General features: G+C 44.1%; 1 protein-coding gene and 1 non-coding gene across 13 annotated transcripts in view; one reads left to right on the forward strand and one right to left on the reverse strand.

Annotated features, from left to right (window-relative positions):
- Positions 1–771: 771 nt before the first annotated feature.
- On the reverse strand, positions 772–953 carry LOC139263672 (U2 spliceosomal RNA). Its single transcript, XR_011593192.1, has one exon. It is a non-coding gene; the product is annotated as a U2 spliceosomal RNA (small nuclear RNA).
- A 992-nt stretch (positions 954–1945) lies between these two features.
- The window catches only part of LOC139262914 (protein Jade-1-like), a 197528-nt gene continuing 179219 nt past the window's right edge, over positions 1946–20254 (forward strand). For 6 of the 12 annotated variants that reach the window (XM_070878199.1, XM_070878200.1, XM_070878210.1 and 3 more), the window contains exon 1: positions 10610–10656. In XM_070878199.1, the coding sequence (XP_070734300.1) occupies positions 10620–10656 (37 nt within the window). In that variant the 5' untranslated portion in view covers positions 10610–10619. Of the gene's footprint in view, positions 2273–2401; positions 2620–8419; positions 8439–9532; positions 9668–10609; positions 10657–12024; positions 12032–20254 lie in introns of those variants that run through there. The other 6 variants (XM_070878203.1, XM_070878205.1, XM_070878204.1 and 3 more) reach the window with 6 other exon arrangements.

Below are 20254 nucleotides of genomic sequence, written 5' to 3' on the forward strand. Positions count from 1 at the left end.
GGAGAGATCGTGGAACAGGAGTGGTGCAGCGTATAACAACGGAGGGGTCGTGGCCCAGGAGCGGCGCAGTGTATAACAACGGAGAGATCGTGGAACAGGAGTGGTGCAGCGTATATCAACGGAGAGATCGTGGCCCAGGAGTGGTGCAGCGTGTAACAACGGAGAGATCGTGGACCAGGAGTGGTGCAGCGTGTAACAACGGAGAGATTGTGGCCCAGGAGCGGCGCAGTGTATAACAACGGAGAGATCGTGGACCAGGAGTGGTGCAGCGTGTAACAACGGAGAGATTGTGGCCCAGGAGCGGCGCAGTGTATAACAACGGAGAGATCGTGGAACAGGAGTGGTGCAGCATATAACAACAGAGGGGTCGTGGCCCAGGAGCGGCGCAGCGTATAACAACGGAGGGGTCATGGCCCAGCATTTAACAGCAGTGGAGTCGGGGCTCAGGGAGGCACAACAGAGCTTGGTCTCCAGTCGTCTTGGTCAATCCTCGCCACTGGACCAAGACCTCGCTCTGTCGAGTCCGTGTGGTGGCTGATATGCAACAGTCACCGCACATTAAAAAAATCCACGCACAGGCATCTTCCACCCTTTAAGATGTAACTCATTGTAACACCTGTGAGCCCATCTTTTATGAGGGACTGCCTAGTAGTAGAATATTATCTAAAGAGCATTGTACTTTTTTTTAAATGTTCATTCTTGTCAGATCAACTCCAACGCCAAAGATCACTTTGCGCTACTACACTTGATCTTAGCCAAAAGGCCGAGAGGGGAAGCTGCACCGTTCCTGGAAACACTGCAATACCAGGTCCATGCGTGGAGTGGACGGAGCAAGCCCCTGTTCCATCTCCCTGTTCCAAAAATCAATTTAATATTTGGTCCCCAGATAGGGGATATTAAACTGATAAGAACAGATACTACACTTGATCTTAGCCAAAAGGCCGAGAAGCGATACTAAAGAGCACTGTACTGCCTTTTTCCAGGCTACATTGCCAGTTAAAAGCAAAGTCCTTGAATGCTTTGCACACAATGAAGAGCAGTTTCTATCAGTGCACTTGAAGGCAAGAGACGCTGCATCCCATTTCATTTTCAGGGCGAATAAATCCCTAGGCCTTCCAGTACTATAAAATAATAAAACGAACCATATATATAGAAACTGAAATACGTAACAACAAACTTTTCTACGTTAATATGAAACATGGTTGCGTTTTTCCCCATTGCATATATTTAAAACAAGGAGAATAGTAACTAAAACTTTCGGAACTTGTTGAGTTTGGATAATAAAACGGAGAAACATAAGGAATTTTTATGTTTTCTCCACTCGATAGTGATTATAATTCCAGTTATTCTGTACTTTAATGTTCAGTATCGCACGTTTCACATACTCATAAACACCATTCCCGTATCCCCGTTTGTGCGTCGATATCGCCAATGATTAGTTCATATCTCTGAAATGTAACAATTAGAATAACTCCCCCAAAAGTGGGCAATTGACTCACGGGTGCACTTTGAGTGTGAGGTTGTTGCTCACTTATTATCGCTTAAATACACCTCGGAGATCAATATATATTGGAATAATAATTATTCCATATCTGCTAATTGCATCCTGCCGTCAAGACCTTGCGGTGTAATGTGGGTCAAAATCCGAACCATAAAAAGTAAGGTGTTTTCCTTGCAACACCACTGGACAATTTAAATAAAAATGCAAGCAGTCGCAGAAAAGGATAACTGACAAGTGCTGTGTGGTAAATAACTGCAATTTAAAAAAAATCAAATGAATATAAGAGGCGCATCTTTTTTCTCTCTCTTTGCACGGCTCTCTTTAGTTTGCCCTGTCTTTGGTGCGTTGCAATATTTAAGTAAAAGACGCCGGTTTTGACGCAGGGAGATCTTGTCTTTTTCAAGAGGCAATTTTAAGTACGTCATTAATATGGCGCCAAAAGATTTTGAAGTATGAGCTATTTCGTTGCTAGGTCCTGTAGTGTACGCCCGTGCCAAAAAAAAATCGCCTTGTTTTCTGGAGGTAAATTTCCCAAAGTGAGTCTGCCTCCTGCGATCCGAGCGTCCGGGCTGGTTGTTTATTATTATTATTATTATTTGCACATCCAAATTAATACTAGAACCGGGAAGGGGATCGTACTGCAAAAAAAAACAAGGAGGGAAGATTTAAAAAAATAAGTAGAAAAAAAAACACAAGATGCAGTTTGCAAAAAAAAGGATCGGGGCGAAAGGATAAGAAACGCAACAGGACTGCATTAAAGTGATCTGGAAGGTGGGAATGAGAGAGAGAGAGAGGAAAGGAGCTGCAAAGTGTGTGTGTGTGTGAGAGAGAGCGAGAGCGCCCATTGCATTTCATTGGCAGCCATCTCAGCACTGTGTAACTGCATGTTTTTTTTTACAGAGAGAGAGGGGAGGGGGAAGAGGGAAGAGAGATTTAAATGTATTAATGTGCATCGGATCGATGTGCGTTTCCTCCTGAGCCGCTCTTAACATATATCAGCACCATCGCATTTATATTACAACACCATCATCACCATCGTGGCCCGAGGACAGTCACCGCAAAAAGAGAGAGAGGCTAGATACGAAGCTAACAAGCAAGCAAAAAAAAAAAATTACATGGTAATTATTATTGATCGTTTGTAACTAGAGGGCTGAGTAACTGTTTTGGGGACATTAGATCCGCACCCCACGCGTGCAGAAATCCTGATTTTTTTTTTACTTTTTGTGATCAGAAGTGCAAGGCTGAACTTTTTTTCTATTATAGCTAATATTATATCGCTTGTCTGTGTACCCATTACTGCAATCCAGTACTCAAAAAAAATGTTGACATTTTTTGCACCCCAGCCTGTGAGCAGAGGAGGGGAGGGTGAGGGGTGCCGTTTGCGTTTTTTGAGAGGGGGTTGTGTGCATATGTAGCTCTCACGGGGTGGAGAGTAGGAGGTGAGGACGGCACGGGAGGAATGTGTATTTTTTTTTCCCCTAAAAGAAAATGCACCATGTTTATTGAGTTGTATAATTTTGAATTTGCGTGATCCGTGCGGTGTTGGGACAGCCGTTTGCAACGTAGGAGCTGCTTTAAAAAAAGACGTTGAATAAATTGTGTGTGTGTCTCTCTCTCTCTGTGCATTGTAGGTTTGGTGGCTCCTGAGTGCAAACTGCGCCGCTGACTCTAGGGGGAGTGGCTCTTGTTTATCCCGAATTCGCTGCGCTCAGGTTCACCGGGGGAGGCGTGGTTGCCAATTTCATTCCCTTCCAGCAACAACACAACCGAAAGTGTTGGGGGGGGGGGGGGAGAGAGAGGGAGGGGGTAAAGAACAAAAGTTGCTGGATTCTACACGCAGCTATAACTTCCAGCTCCTTTTAAAAACTATCAGTGCAAACTCTTTTGTTTCCCTCCCCACTCCAAAAAAATACTTTGCTGCCGACGGTAGGCCTGGATGCACAACTTTATGACAGATGCACACGTGTTGTGCATGATGCCGTGTGGCAATCACTTGACCTGTAACTGCATCACGCACTCCAGTGAAAGCCCACAGATTGGGGGGAGGGAGGAAGAGGAGGGCCGGTGACCTATATTAACCCATCCCATGCTGGCACCTTTTTGAGGTGGAAGACTTTCATCCTCCAATTTGCAAAAATGCAAGCAATGAAACACCAGTTCTAAACCTTTTTTTTGTAATCGCACTAAATTCAATGCAAAGCACGTTGAAAAATTAGAGTCGGATTATGCACATTCAAAACCAAATTGTATTCCAGGACAAAAAGTACTCTCGCAATGCAACTTATAAAGGATGATGCTTTTTTTTAAATCGGGAAAGAAAGATGACATTTCTAACTACACACATTTTTGTAAAGTAAAATGAATACATTTTGCACTGCACATCACAGGTGGAATCAGAAGTACTTATGCAAAGAATTGACATCTTTTATCTGAAGGACAGAAAAATCTTAATATTTCCTGTCCCCATCACACTTTTCAGGCTGTGCTTATAAATAACTTGTGTTTTAAACCAGCAAATGGGGTTTGTGAAGACATGTAATTGAAGTTTTCTTCTATATTGTCAAAATGTGTATGTTTTAGGATTTGTATAAATGTGTCAGAAAGTTAAATTTTTTTACAAAGTAGATAAATGCGGAGAGGGAAAAGTGACGGTTGTACTGTGGTTCCCCCTCCCCCTTTCTTTGAGCATCTCTTGGCTTTGCATCACTTTGCACACCGGTGTTCTTGTGGTCTGTGTATTGTGATCCTCCCTTGCTTCATTGCTTTGGTGAAGGGTAAAGATATATTTTTTTTCTAAGCTGTGATCACAGTTAAAAGGAAGAGGAAACTTTATTATGTCGAAGATTAATCCTAGATGTGACATTAGTGAGGTTAACAATGAATTGTCCATAATAATCTTTTACAAAGCCCTGTACTTGTCTATGAACAGCAAGCCAAAAGGGGCATTTCCTTGGAGTACTTGCAGTCCTTGGTCTGTTTTGAAATGAATTGTGATGGAAAGACGGTGTGAAGATAATACATTAAATGGCATGATGGCATCATGTGCAGGAGCATTGAAGTGCATTGTACAGATGCGCTTTTGATTTTCTCACACTACTGATTTTCTGATCTCAGTTGTGTTAAGAACATAAGAAATAGGAGCAGGAGTAGGCCCCTCGAGCCTGCTCCGCCATTCAGATCATGGCTGATCTGATCTTGGCCTCAACTCCACTTCCCTGCCCGCTCCCCACAACCCTTGAATCCTTTATCGTTCAAAAATTTGTTTATCTCCACCTTAAATATATTCAGTGACCCAGCCTCCACAGCTCTCTGGGGTAGAGAATTCCACAGATTCACGACCCTCTGAGAGAAGAAATTCCTCCTCATCTCCGTTTTAAATGGGCCACCCCTTATTCTGAAACTATGACCCCTAGTTCTAGATTCCCCCACGAGGGGAAACATCCTCTCTGCAGCAACATCCTCTCTGCAGCAACCTATCGAGCCCCCTCATAATCTTAGACGTTTCAATAAGATCACCTCTCATTCTTCTAAACGCCAATGAGTATAGGCCCAAACTGCTCAACCTTTATATGACAACCCCTTAATCTCAGGAATCAAACCTCGTGATCCTTCTCTGAACTGCCTCCAATGCAAGTATATCCCTCCATAAATAAGGAGACCAAAACTACGCAGTACTCCAGGTGTGGTCTCACCGACGACCTGTACAGTTGTTTTATATTCCATCCCCTTGCAATAAAGGCCAACATTCCATTTGGCTTCCTAATTACTTGCTGTATCTGCATGCTGACTTTTTATGTTTTATGTTCAAGAACCCCCAGATCCCTCTTAACCGTTGTGGGGAGATGATATTGGTTATAGGCAGGGCCCATCCCTGAAACAGGCGATAGGCCCTTTGCGAATGCAAATAAGGGGCCTAACACCCATTTGTGACCCCCCCTGTGCAAGATTCGGTTGCCCCAAACACAGTCGGCATTGGGCAGGCTAAATTCAGGAAAATCAGGTCTACATGTGGCATAACCAGTGGTCTTTAAAAGGACTGCTACAGGCTGCCACCAAAAAGGTTAAGTTTAAAAAAAGCACTTGCTTGAATGTGGAGCTGGGAGGAGCAGGACTGATCCTCCCGGTTCCACATTCAAAGCATGGGTCGCTGTCAGCAATAGCTCACCTTCTCGCTCCTGATCGCGACCATACCCCGCGTGACTTCATCCCCCATCTCAACCTCCACCTCCCTCCCAGCCGCTCTCCTCGCGGTGCGAGCAAATTTCTTTCCTATTGAGTTCTTCCTGGGTGCCTTTTGCACACCTCCTAGTGGTGGGTTTTAGACTGGTTGTTGGAAGGCAGGAAGTATATAGTCCACCTGTTCTTGTGTCCACAATTAGTTTTGGCCTGAGGAGACCAGGATAGGAAAAATGCAACAAATAAAACCATTTACCCTCAAATAAAAGACAGTCTGTGATTAGTCTGAAAGCAAATGAAGTGAACTAGCACAACTGTGCGGAAGCAGATAGATTTTAAGCAAATCTTGCTTTGGATGCATCACCCTTGGTGTCCATTCTACAATCAGTGGATGAATTGAGTTCTGCCAGGGGAGCCTGTAAATGGGATTATTCCAAAACTAATTGCTAAAGCAGGTAGCTGGGTCTAATTGGAATAAACCTACCACATTATTGACCCCTATAATTAATAGCATATTTTGACTCCATATTCACAGTTTAATAAATCCCTTTATGTTAAATGGATCAAGACAGACAGAAAAAACTCATCTAATGAGTCTTGCATAACCTCTCAAGACTTCTAAAAAAAAAAATGTAATCTTGGGATGTGGGTGATACTGGTAAGGCCACATTTATTGCCCATCCCTAGTGGCTCTGAGAAGCTGATGATGAGCCTCCTGCTTGAACTACTGCAATCCTTGTGCTGGTGCCTCCACAATGACATTAGGGAGGGAATTCCAGGATATTGACCCAGTGACAATTGAGGAACGGTGATATATTTTCAAGTTAGGAGGGTGTGTGACCTGTAGGGAAACTTGGAGGTGATGATGCTCCCGAGACATTGTTGCTCTTGTCCGTCTCAGTGATAGACTCTACAGGGGAGGGAGGTGGTGTTGAAACCATTCTTGAATCCTTGTGAGTTGGTGCAGTGCATCCTATAGATTGTACATACTGCAGCCACAGTGCGCTGGCGATGGAAATGTGGATATTGAGTCCAGGCGAAGGAGCACCGATCAAACGAGCTGCTCTGCTCTGGTTGGTGCCGAGCTTCTTGAGCATTGTTGCAGTTGCTCCCATCCAGGTGAGTGGTGACTATTCCATCACACTGCTGACTTTAGCCTTGTAGCTGGTGAAGAAGTTTTGAGGGGTTAGAAGATGAGTCATTTGTTGCTGACTACTTAGCCTTTGCACTGATTTTTTTAGGTGCAGTGTTGATGAGGGAGGTTCAGTTCAGTTTCTGCTCAATGATGACCCCCAAGATATTGATAGTGGAGGACTCCGTGATGGTGGTGCCATTAAAGGTTGGGGGGGGGGCTCTTTTTGTTGAAGATGGTCTTTGTCTGCTACTTAAAAGATGTGAATGTTAGCTCCTACTTGCCAGGGCAAGCCTGGATGTTGTCTAGGTTCTGTTGTAGACTTGCACCGGCCGCGTTGTTATTGGAGGAGTTGAGAATGGAGCTGAACATTGTAGAATCATCGATGAATGTCCCACTCCTGCCCTTATGATGGAAAATCTTTCAAGGTAGTTTGGCCGACGGCACTGTCCTGAGTAATTTTAGCAGCAGTATGATGGTGCTGCAATGATTTGCATCTGACAACCATGACCATCTTCCTTTTGTATCACGTATGTCCCCAGCCACTGGAAGGTTTTTACCCTGGACCTCTATTGAGCAGTTTTGTGAAGACTCATTAGTGCTATGCTCGTTGGAATGCTTTCTTGATGTTCACAGGTTACTCTTGCTTCTCTTCTGGTAGTCAGCTCTTGTGGCAATGTTTCAGTCAAGACTGTAATGAAGTCTGTAACCGAATGGTTCTGGCAGAACCCAGACTGAGCATCGTTGAGCAACTGATTGGTGAGTTTATGTCACTTGATGTCAGTATTGATTACTTCTTCCATCACTTTGCTGTTGATTGGAGAAGACTGATAGGGCAGTAATTGGTTCGGTTATATTTGTTGTGCGTTTTGTAAATAGGACAAACGGCAATTTTCCACATTGTCATGTAAATACTAATGTCATCGCTGTACTGGGACAGCTTGACTTGATGATTAGCTAACTCTTGTGCACAGGTTTTCACTACTGTACCTTGGTGGTGTACAAAATAATGGACTTGTGTCAAAACATGAATCTTGAGTACTTTTTTAAAGGGTTCAATTGACATAAATTTTCCATAAACTTAATTTTTGCTTTCTTACCTCTGCTTACAAAGATTCAAGTGCTGGGAGGGGATGCACAATGTTCTTAACAATGTGTTTTTCCTGCCAAACTAATTCCTGAGTTTAAAGGACTCATTAATAGGTGCTGACACAACACTTCCATAATAAGAACAGTGTGCATTTTGGATAAACACTAAGAATTTCAGTCAGCTAGGACATTCCACTAAAATTTGAGTTCTCTTCACCCCCCCCCCCCCAACACTATTATGCAAGAGAGAAAAATTGAGATTTCAATTTAATTTGCATGTGCCATGATAACACTACAAGTTTTATTCTATTTGAATTGCCTGCAGGTGGATTTTACCACACTTGTATATAAGAAATTTGTCTATTACTATATAGCTAAAAGTGTACTTGAGAGTTTCCAACAGACCACTGGTCCCTTTAAGTACGTTAGGATGGAAGTTTATAGTGTGGTTAAAAAGACATCCAATTACTTGATAGTACAGTATTGAGTGCTTCATGTGCAGTGGAATTGGAATGCACGATCTTCATATTTCCGTAACAGGTAAGGGAGTTTTGAGACTGCACTTCTGCATATAGAGAGCTTCTAAAATTGTAAATAAAAGTTGCTATAAATTGCTTATGTAAGTCAACAGACTTTATCCTAATGGACTGAAGTTATAAAAAAAAACTTCATTCCCTCTTATCCTTGTTCAGTTCATATGAAGGGACGTTGTGCTGTTGACGTGACAGCGAATGTCACAATGGGACATTTTTCTATATTGGTCACCTGAGGTTCTTCCTGTTGACAATTTCAGTGGAAAAGTCAGCACGAGCAGAAAATGGGACTTCTTGTTTTGTCCTCAGGCCAAACTTTATTTGCAGAAATTAGCAATAAGGAATTCTGCTCCTCTCTCTGCCCAGCAATCCTTGGTCAAGAATACCATGAAGCACATACTGCCTGTTCTCTGCCACAACAACAAAGCTTTCTCTGCTATGCCCCAACAATGTTTTTCCACCCGTGGCGCCTGCTTTCAAATGGAGCTGAGACTGGTGAATTGCGTCTCCTCTCTCTCTACTGGCTGCAATGTCTTGAAGTGATTTGAGTCTGGGGTAGTTATAAACTAGTTTCCGGTGGAGCTTTCCTCTGCGTACTAGATGTAGCGAAAAATATGCATATGAGGAACTGCTTTACAATTTTGCTGCACCCAGCACAGGAAATTTTTGCCCATTGTGCGTTAAAGCCCAACCTCTTAGTCACCCCATTGCATCGGGATGAAATTTCCATTTCCTCATCAACCATCCTTATTGCCGATTTGAGCAAGATTGTCAATTCGTGCTGAACTACGGGTAATTTTACATTGTGGAATCGAACACATCGGAAACTAGTTTATGACTGCCCCAGACTCAAGTCACTTCAAGACATTACAGCCAGTAGAGAGAGAGAAGACGTAATTCACCAGTCTCAGCTCCATTTGAATGCAGGCGCCACGGGTGGAAAACATTGTTCAACCCACTACATGACCTACTCTGCCATTTTTTAAAAAGGCACTAAGTAAAAGGCACTATCGCAAAAGATCATCCGAAAATCCTTATACTTTTTTCACACCTGGGTTTTGAATGAAGGCAATGTGGTAACATTTCTGTTTATGTTTTTAGATGTTTTAATACCCGTGGAAACATCTGATTAGTTGGAAATGCTGTTACGATTCGCAATACAAGATGTAGCTACTGGGCAAATAATCTGGGAAAACAGACAAATTCTTTGAAAAGACCAGAAGATTGTATCACAAGGTGAGCACTCCCTACTGGTTCCTTACTGTATCCGATTATTAGCTGCAGCACCTGAGGACTGATTCTCTTCTTGTTTAAGTGTTCTTTGGTTGGATCGATACCTTTAGAAGATTGCATTACTAAATTCAGATTTCTTGTATTACCTCTAATCATGATTTGATTTGCCTGCTGTACTTCTGGCCTCTTTGCAGTGCTAACCAAACCCTTCTGGGATGCTGGTGTGCCTTTGGAACCAGTTATAATGAGTCTGGGAGAGTTCCTACAGAGTGACCCTCCTGTCCTCACTTCTGGAGGTGCTTGGCTTCTACTTGGTTCCAACCCATGACAGATTGGTAACACACTGTTTGTGGAATTGCAGGAGGGAACCAGCGTTCTACTGCCCCAAAGTCTAGTGTGCTTTGTAGCAGTGCCACACTGAACTCAAACTTTAAAACAATAAACTGCAAACTTCAGTCTGGAGAGTTTCAGACGGAAGACTTGTGTCATCTGTAATTTCTTGATGATGGAGCTTCCAAAATGTTGAGTTACAAAGCCTGCAAAGTTTTTCTTTAAATTTATGATTTGATGCAATCTTATGTTTAGTAATTTTAACCCTAGTGCACTGTATTAAATGAAAGTGCATTCTTAGCTCTATCACAAATGCATAACTGAGCAGGTATAAACCTACAATGTTGGTGTTGTATCACCTATTAATCTGCTCAATAGACATGTAATCACTATAAACAATGCTCAGTGCATCAATTGAACTGTGGAGTGTGCAAATTGTAGGGTTGATGAAGAGAGGTTGCTTTATGATGATGCGCTACAGAGTATTGTGGACAGCATAAGGGAATGGAAAATTGCCTTCTATAGGCCAGAATGGCAAACCTAAACAGAAGGTACAACTGGTGAGGGAAGCAATCATGCACAAGTTCACCTGGGTCTTTGCAACCTGCCGTGCTTGGAGGGATGTATGGAGGAAGATGTCCAGTTTGAAGGAAAGTGCTCCGGTAAGCAATGAAGATCACTCATGTCTATCGCACTGCTAGATATGGAAGTGAAGGCAATTATTTTACATTGCTATTATATGGGTAAGAGTGTATATAACATTGGTAGAAATGGTTACCCATGGTACTGGTGTCAGCTGTGTTTACCTGAATTATTTCATATAAGAGTATTGTCAAATCAAATTTAGCCAGTTACTTGCTGTAACTGCAACACAAAAAGAAAAGGTAATGAGGCTGAATTATTACAACAGTTACAACCTGGCAATTCATACACTAATGCAGTATTTCCTCTTTTTCTCTAAAATTACATCTCAAGTGATGCCTACTGATGGTTTTTTTTGCAGAAGAAGACAGCATTCAAAAGTCACTACTGTGGTAGGACAGGTGGTGGCACAAAGCAAATAGAACCCTTTACCCACTAAGAGGATGCCACTATGTAATTCCTAGGGTGGGTGATGGTGCAGGGTTCTGGTAGATACTGAAGTCTATGCAGGTGATAATCACATGTACTTACTGTGGCGATGATTTTCACCTGCATTGGGTTCCGAGCATTGTTAGTATTTTGCCATGAAACATGTACTGTCAATGCAACAATACCATGCATTGCAGTGGCCACACACTCTTCCTGTGGCTCTTTCTACAGAAAGACCATAAACCGAGGAGGGGCAAGCTGGTATTGCAGGACTACCATACACACTTCTGTCCTCTGCATTACTCACACTCCTTGAAGCAGACACTTGGAGGGCATCAGTGAGTTTGGAAGAGGGAATGCAGGGTGATTCACTGCTCACAGGTGAGGAAGAGAGCGAGCTAGTAGTTGATGAACGACTGGATGTTGCCGTGCTGATCTCTGGAGTTGCTTTATGATTTTGACATCGAAGGGCTGCTGATGAAACAGGATCCTTCACAAGCATAAACTGGTGAGCAACGTATTTGCTTCAATGAACAAGGCAATGAAAGCTGGACTGGATAGAGTTGTAAATTCCATCATGCTTTTGGGCAGTTGTGCATGTGTGGCTGTAGATTACAGTTGAACATTATTGGCATCTGCCAGGGAGGGTGAGCATCTCTCAAGAATTCTGGCTCTGAAGATATTGGGATCTGTTGGCCAAGACTTGTTCTGGTGCACTTGTTAACTTGAATAGGGATTCAGAGACCTAATGCAGTGCAACAGTCTCTGCTCACACGTATCTGTGGTTGCGCTCAGGGCTTGGCCTCCATTAGCGACATGACTGGAAAAGCACAAGAAGAAATGAATGACTCTCAAGGCCCTGCAAGTGACAGGAGAAGCACCTCGAAAAGTCGAGGCCCACACAGCCGGAACCAGGCAACTACTGTGGCGCACAGGAAGGATGGTCTGGGTCGGCAACATGTGGAGGTAGGCAGCAAGTGGAATCGTAAACAGCTTCTCGTGAATCTCCCACACTTGCTCCTTCCAATAGAGCATCGCAGAGGAACAGTACCTGAGAAAGAACTTGGTGCACTGGTATATGATGACTAACGGGACAGCAACGCACACTTGCACTCACGTTAATGAAAGTAAATGTTGAACACAATAAACTTTGCAATCCTTCAAAGTACAATTAATGTAAAAATATAACTGAATTCTTTGGTAATTAAGAATAGGACATGACTTCATTCGTTTGTTGTCGCTGGACTTCCCAAAATGAGGAACAAAGAAGCTGTTCAAAAAAATCTTGTTAATTTGTAGTTTAATTTATTAATTGTGCGAATTGTAGAATTTATTCAGGTATGAACTATTTGTTTGAAATGGGATTGTGATCTGCCTCAGTGTTTCTGATCAAACATGTCTCCTAGCAGCTCCCGTGTTGACAGTCCTGATAAGTAATACAGTTAATTGTTTTTAAATTGACAATGAGGGGTGAAGAGCAAAGGGCCGTGATACCAGAGGTTGAGAAGGAACGAGAAGACTAGGTAATGGTGAGGTGACAGCAAGCTCGGCTTTTAAACACCTGTAGATTGTCGGAGGGAGGGAAGATTGAGGGAGGGAAGATTGAGGGAGGGAATGAGTTCCAGAAGTTTAAAGTCCCAGGAAAGTACAGATTAATGCAGGAGAGAGATGATGCCAATTACTGAGAGCTTAAAAATGGTTTTCTGCTGAGCTAGGGTGATTGAGAGCTCTCGACTAGAGAGCTACATGTTGTGAACATTATTTTTTAAATTTGCACAGCTTCTGGTAGCTTCCGGTTCGTTGTCAGGAGTCACTCCGATAAGAAAAACATCTGGCAATTTTAAGGAAAGCTAGCAGATCTCCCGTGGCATTGCTTTCAATGAGGCTGAGGATTTACTGTTTTGCTTGCTGACAAAACAGCAGCGAATACACTTCAAATGTACTTCATTAGCTATGAAGCACTGTAGGATGTCCTGAGGACATGAAAGGTGCTATATAAATGCAAGTTCTTTCTTGCTTGATTTTTTTTGGGGTGTTTATGCTACGTAGGGAATAACATCAGGGCGATGATATGCAGTAAGTGAACAAATTGAATTGTATTTTTATTGTATGTCATAGAAATTTTACTGGCGCTTTGGGCATAGTATCCACAGCTACACTGTTCTGTGAAAAGCATAGATAAGTGGCCTTTTTATATATTAATTTACATGTGCATTTAATTTTTGTTCCGTACCATTTGGAAAGCGCAGGATAAACAACCAGATGCTATTAAGATGTACCAATTGGAGGAAGTATATGTTATTTAGAGTACTAGGGAGGGTGTATGTTTTAACTGCTCTGACTGCACCCTTGGGCTTTGGTAGCACTAGGGATGATTCTGGGATTTGGTCGAACTAGAGAATGGTCCTGAGGTTTAGCAGAACTGGGGTGACATCTGTTCATGCAAACATAAAATCTACTACCCCTTAATGCACACTTAACGCGTGTGCCAGCTATGATGTAGAAAACAATTTAAACGCACTCTGATTTGGCGGTATCTGTTCCACTGAGCCACTAAAGAATTGTTGTGCAGCCCGTTTAGTTGAAGCAGGCATAGGTAGGCAGTCCCTCGAAATCGAGAAAAACTTGCTTCCACTCTAAAAGTGAGTTCTTAGGTGACTGAACAGTCCAATACGGGAATTACAGTCTCTGTCACAGGTTGAAGGAAAGGGTGAGTGGGAAGTCTGGTTTGCCGCACGCTCCTTCCGCTGCCTGCGCTTGCTTTCTGCATGCTCTCGCTGATGAGACTCGAGGTGCTCAGCACCCTCCCGGATGCTCTTCCTCCACTTAGGGCGGTCTTTGGCCAGGGGCTCCCAGGTATCGGTGGGGATGTTGCACTTTATCAAGGAGGCTTTGAGGGTGTCCTTGAAACGTTTCCTCTGCCCACCTGGGGCTCGCTTGCTATGTAGGAGTTCCGAGTAGAGCGCTTGCTTTGGGAGTCTTGTGTCAGGCATGCGAACAATGTGGCCCGCCCAACAGTCAGTGCTTCGATGCTGGGGATGTTGCCCTGGTCGAGGACGCTAACGTCGGTGCGTCTGTCCTCCCAGCGGATGTGCAGGATCTTGCGGAGACATCGTTGGTGGTATTTCTCCAGCGATTTGAAGTGTCTACTGTATATGGTCCACGTCTCTGAGCCATACAGGACCGTTTAGTTGAAGATGCAGGTCACAGCTCCAGAATGGAATTGTGTAAGCAGAGCTAAAACAAGTGAGTACAGCATTTAAAAGTAATTGACCTGGAAGGAGAGCTATTCTGATTTCATGCTGCCCGTGGTGAGCCTTAACTCCTGGCTGTGTTTATAATGGTATCGGCTCCCTGTTTTACTCCCAGACCGATATTCCGTTGTGTTGACTTCAATAGAACTAAGTATCAAGCTGGGCGTATAGCAGGCGGCTAAGTTGCTACCGTCCGTTTAGAGCTACCGCCCAAGACAAAGATAAAGAATGCTGGGAAGGAAGGAACATAAGCAATTGTCAGTCTATGTATAGATATATAGTTAATATTACCAAAATAATGCCACAGACAGCAAAGTGGTTTAGTGCTTTTTTGAATGCTGCGATGCATAAGGTAAAAGATTAGAGGCAGTCTGTTACTTGTTGGAGGTGCCAAACAGGACGAGAGACGAGACAAACTGGAGAGAGACACGGTGCTGAGCAGAGGTTGGAATGGAGATGAGTTGAGGAATGCAACTGAGGTGCTCAATGGTGTGAATGTGGCAGTTAGAGGTAGATGTTATTGTTGGTAATAGTGGTTGAATTATGAATGCATTTGCATGACATTGCCATTGAAATGGAGACATTGAGCTCTTTAAAATAAACAGTTTAGCTGTTAAAATAACAGGACTGTCATATGAACGCATTAAGAATTTGTCAACTGTTATCACCAATAATCATTTTTGAGCTTAAGTGTTGAGCAGAGGTGGTAATGGACATGAAGCACTGAAATGAAGTTGAGGATGTGGCATTGATTCAAAAATAGCAGGAACAGAGACCCAACATATTTTGTCAAAAGATGCGAAAGAGAAATAGTTGTAAAGTCGCATGGAGCATCCTCATGCAACTCCTACTGACGACGTATGGACGATGTATAGAAGGCACCTCAAGTCGCTGGAGATATATCACCAACGATGTCTCCGCAAGATCCTGCACATTCCCTGGGAGGACAGGCGCACCAACATCAGTGTCCTCGACCAGGCGAACATCCCCAGTATTGAAACACTGACCACACTCGGATCAGCTTCGCTGAGCAGGCCACATAGTTCGCATGCCAGATACGAGACACCCTAAACAAATGCTTTATGCGGAGCTCCTTCGTGGTAAATGAGCCAAAGGAGGACAGCGGAAACGTTATAAGGACACCCTCAAAGCCTCCCTGGTAAAGTGCGACATCACTACTGACACCTGAGAGACCCTGGCCGAAGACCACCCGAGGTGAAGAAAGTGCATCCGGGAGGGCGTTGAACTCTTCGAGTCTCAACGCAAAGAGCGTGAAGAGGCCAAGCACAGGCAGCGGAAGGAGCGCGAGGCAAACCAGCCCCACCCACCCCTTCCCTCAACAAATGTCTGTCCCACCTGTGACAGGGTCTGTGGCTCTCGTATCGGACTGTTCAGCCATCAAATAACTCACTTAGGGAGTGGGACTGCCTATGATGATGACCTACTGACTAGCTTGATAACAACATTGACAGGAGTGTAGGAGAGAAGATTACATGACTTGTCATTTCAACTTGGGAATGAGATGGGGATGTAGTAGGAAGAGCAACTAAACCAATAGAAAAGAAAAGAAACTAAGGCAAAAGACAGAATCTAACACAAATAAAAATAAAGCCAATGGACCCAGTTTTAAGTGCCATTTCTGATGCTTCATTCGAGCTGGAATGGTTCGGATATCAGGGCAGGACTCGTTTACGCTGGGTTTCCTGTAATGGTCGCTCTGCAGAGTGGGTCTTGGACCTTCCTGCGATGTGCATGCTGAGACTGCTTAAAGCTCATTATAAACAGGAAGACTGGTGTAGAAGTAGCTACAACTCTTGACTTGCTCCCTCAATGCACTAAGGTTAACTTAAATGAAATATGAGAAGTGTACCTGTTGCCAGCATGAGCTGGTACTGACAGAAGTGCTTTGATTTGGAGCCTGGAGAAGCTTTGAAAAGTGTTTGCTTGATTACAAGAAAGACTTTGGAGCATTTTTTTCCTTTTGTACCTGGAAAGAGCTGACCTTGTCTCTCATAGCTTGCGAGCCTATAACACTACTGGGATAATTTTGCCCTCAACCTTAGCAAGAGGTTCTGAGTTAAAATCGTGAGATTCTCTGAGCATTCCCCATTCTGTATTTTAATGGAGGACAAGCAGTGCAGGATGGTGGAAAGAAGTGGGATTTGAGGAGTATGTGCCCTACAGATATTACCGCCCCCCCCCCCCCCCCCCCCGCCCATTGAATTTACAGACAGGAAGATCTCTGTTAGGAGCTCTGTGTGAGAAGAGTGCACTTCACCGAAGATGCTGTAAGGAGGCTGTGCCAACACCTGCATGAAAACCTGCAGCCAAGATCATTTCTCAGGACAGCTGTCCTGTGCCTGTGAAAGTCACCACCACATTCAATTTTTATGTCACTGGCTCGTTCCAAGCAGTCGCAGGAGATTTATATAACATCACCCAAGTTGCTATCTAGCTGTGCATTTGTCAGGTAACTGGCACACATTTTTAGAAGAGTTGGAGAATTCATTGAGTTTGGCATGACAGCAAGGTAGCAACGTGAGGGGGCAGTCCAGTTCTATCATGTTGATGGATTCCCCAAAGTGCAGGGCGCAATAGATGGCATGCATTTGGCATTGCAAGCTCCGACAGTTAACCCCCTCAACCTTCTTCGTGGAAAGGGATATATCACTGTCTAGATTATGTGATCAGTTGTAAAGAATCTTCCACATTAATGCTAGAAGTTGCCATGATGCCTTCGTCCTTATTTTAAAATTCATTATTCCGGGATATAGATGTCGCTGGCAGGGCCAGCATTTATTGCCCATCCCCAATTGCCGTTGAGAAGGTGGTGGTGAGCCGCCTTCTTGAACCGCTGCAGTCCTTGCTTATTATTAATACTTGTAGCGGTTCTTTTCAACTGAGTGGCTTGCTAGGCGATTTCAGAGGGCAGTTAAGAGTCGACCACAATGCTGTGGGTCTGGAGTCACAGATAGGCCAGACCAGGTAAGAGCGGCAGATTTATTCCCTAAAGAACATTAGTGAACCCAGATGGGTTTTTACAACAATCCGGTTGTTTCATGGTAACCATTACTGATACCTGTACTAGCTTTTTTTAAATTCTAGATTTATTTAATTAACTGAATTTAAATGCCACAACTGATGGGATCCTCAGGAATTTTGTCCTCCCTGAACTCTTCACGGATAATAGTCAAGTGACTGGATAGCTTGTGGGTGTAATTATTGATACCTTAGATAATGACCCAACAGCAAGTGGCAAGAAACGCAGCCGATGAGCCCCTCTATCAGAGTTATCATTGAAAGGTCCATTGAGACCTTATAGGGGCACTTTTGCTGCCTTGATAAATTAGGAGGAACTCTGCAATATGTTCCAAAATGCGTATCTCGCATAGCTGTTGCTTAATGTGCCCTGCGCAACTTTGCCATTCAAAAAGGCCTCCATATGGAGATTCCTGGGAAGATAACACTAACTGCTTTGAAGGCAGAGGAGTGTGAAGTCGATCTTCAGAAGGACCTTCGCTTGGAGGACTCCTCAGTGATGGCTGCAGAGAAATGACAATTCAATGCAGTACATGTCCTGAAACCTCACAGGATTTCAGATCTCTGCCCCTACCTGACCTTACAGGTCTTTACAATCTCCATCACTGCATGAGCACAAGATGAGTATGACTACATCTCCATGATTGCATGAGATAAATGCACCTTCTCTTTTATTGTAACCAATTCTGATCAATAGTGATCAATAGCTATTGTACTCCTTGTTCACACTGTGCTTCTTTGGGTGTGTAATGTGACTAGTTCCTATTATCGTGCTTCTCCTAGGTGCAACCTATGGGCCACTATCCTGAAATGTGGTTGGTTACTCATGAAGTACAAAAGGCCAATGGCACTGAGATGGCTCTTCTCTCATACCAGCTTGGTCCTCGGAAGGACCTGTTGCAGGCTGCATCTGTTTAACATCCACCTTGGCAGCCTGGTCCTGTCTCTTAGGTGCCACTTTGGCACTTACAGGGTACTGTGAGGGAATAAGCCAGATAACTGGCATGTGCTGCTGTCCTGAGAAATGGTTGCCTCTTGCAGGTGTCACTATTGGGCCCTGGATCTGATTTTCCACTAATCAGCAAAATAGCTGTTCTAATGACAACTATCAGACCCTGAAAGATCTGCATCCCAGCCCCAAGTGTCTGTCTGTTTTCTTCCCCACTACCATTCTTGGGATAAGCCGTAATTTCCAGTTATGCGTTGGGAAGATTGAAGCCATTGTCTTTTGAGCCTACCACAAACTCCGTCACCGATTCCATCTCCTCCCTGGCCACGGTCTTTGATTGAACTAAACTGTTCACAGCCTTGGTGTTCTGTTTGGCTCTGAGCTGAACTTCCAGCCCCGTATCCTCTCCATCACAAGGACTGCCTATTTTCACCTCCGTGACATTGCCCGTCTCCGCCCTGACATCTGCTGCCGAAACCCTCATCCTTGTCTTAGTCACCTTCAGACGCAACTATTTAAATTCTCTCCTGGTTGGCCTGCCATCCTACATAAACGTCAGCTCATCCAAAACTCTACTGCCCGCATTCTATTCCGCACCAAGCCCACTCTCCCATCCCCTATGTCCTTGCTGACCTACAGGCTCCCAGCATCTCAAATTTAAAATTCCCATCCTTGTATTTATATCCCTTCATGATCTTCCCTCTCCCTATCTCTGTAATCTCCAACCCACTCAACCGCGCCGTTTCTCTGATTCTGGACTTTTGTGCATCCCCTTTCCCTTCACTCCACTGTGGCGGCCATGCCTTCAGTCATCGAGGCCCCATGTTCTGGGCTTCCTTCCATAAACCTTCTCCACCTCCCTCTCCTTTAAAACAAACACTTTGACCAATCTTTCGGTCATAGAAACATAGAAACATAGAAAATAGGTGCAGGAGTAGGCCATTCGGCCCTTCTAACCTGCACCGCCATTCAATGAGTTCATGGCTGAACATTCAACTTCAGTACCCCATTCCTGCTTTCTCGCCATACCCCTTGATCCCCCTAGTAGTAAGGACTTCATCTAACTCCTTTTTGAATATATTTAGTGAATTGGCCTCAACAACTTTCTGTGGTAGAGAATTCCACAGGTTCACCACTCTCTGGGTGAAGAAGTTCCTCCGCATCTCGGTCCTAAATGGCTTACCCCTTATCCTTAGACTGTGACCTCTGGTTCTGGACTTCCCCAACATTGGGAACATTCTTCCTGCATCTAACCTGTCTAACCCCGTCAGAATTTTAAATGTTTCCATGAGGTCCCCTCTCATTCTTCTGAACTCCAGTGAATACAAGCCCAGTTGATCCAGTCTTTCTTGATAGGTCAGTCCCGCCATCCCGGGAATCAGTCTGGTGAACCTTCGCTGCACTCCCTCAATAGCAAGAATGTCCTTCCTCAGGTTAGGAGACCAAAACTGTACACAATACTCCAGCTGTGGCCTCACCAATGCCCTGTACAACTGTAGCAACACCTCCCTGCCCCTGTACTCAAATCCCCTTGCTATGAAGGCCAACATGCCATTTGCTTTCTTAACCGCCTGCTGCACCTGCATGCCAACCTTCAATGACTGATGTACCATGACACCCAGGTCTCTTTGCACCTCCCCTTTTCCTAATCTGTCACCATTCAGATAATAGTCTGTCTCTCTGTTTTTACCACCAAAGTGGATAACCTCACATTTATCCACATTATACTTCATCTCCCATGCATTTGCCCACTCACCTAACCTATCCAAGTCGCTCTGCAGCCTCACAGCATCCTCCTCGCAGCTCACACTGTCACCCAACTTAGTGTCATCCGCAAATTTGGAGATACTACATTTAATCCCCTCATCCAAATCATTAATGTACAGTGTAAACAGCTGGGGCCCCAGCACAGAACCTTGCGGTACCCCACTTGTCACTGCCTGCCAT

Source organism: Pristiophorus japonicus, chromosome 4 (assembly GCF_044704955.1).
Source record: "Pristiophorus japonicus isolate sPriJap1 chromosome 4, sPriJap1.hap1, whole genome shotgun sequence".
NCBI classification, from domain to species: Eukaryota; Metazoa; Chordata; class Chondrichthyes; family Pristiophoridae; genus Pristiophorus; species Pristiophorus japonicus.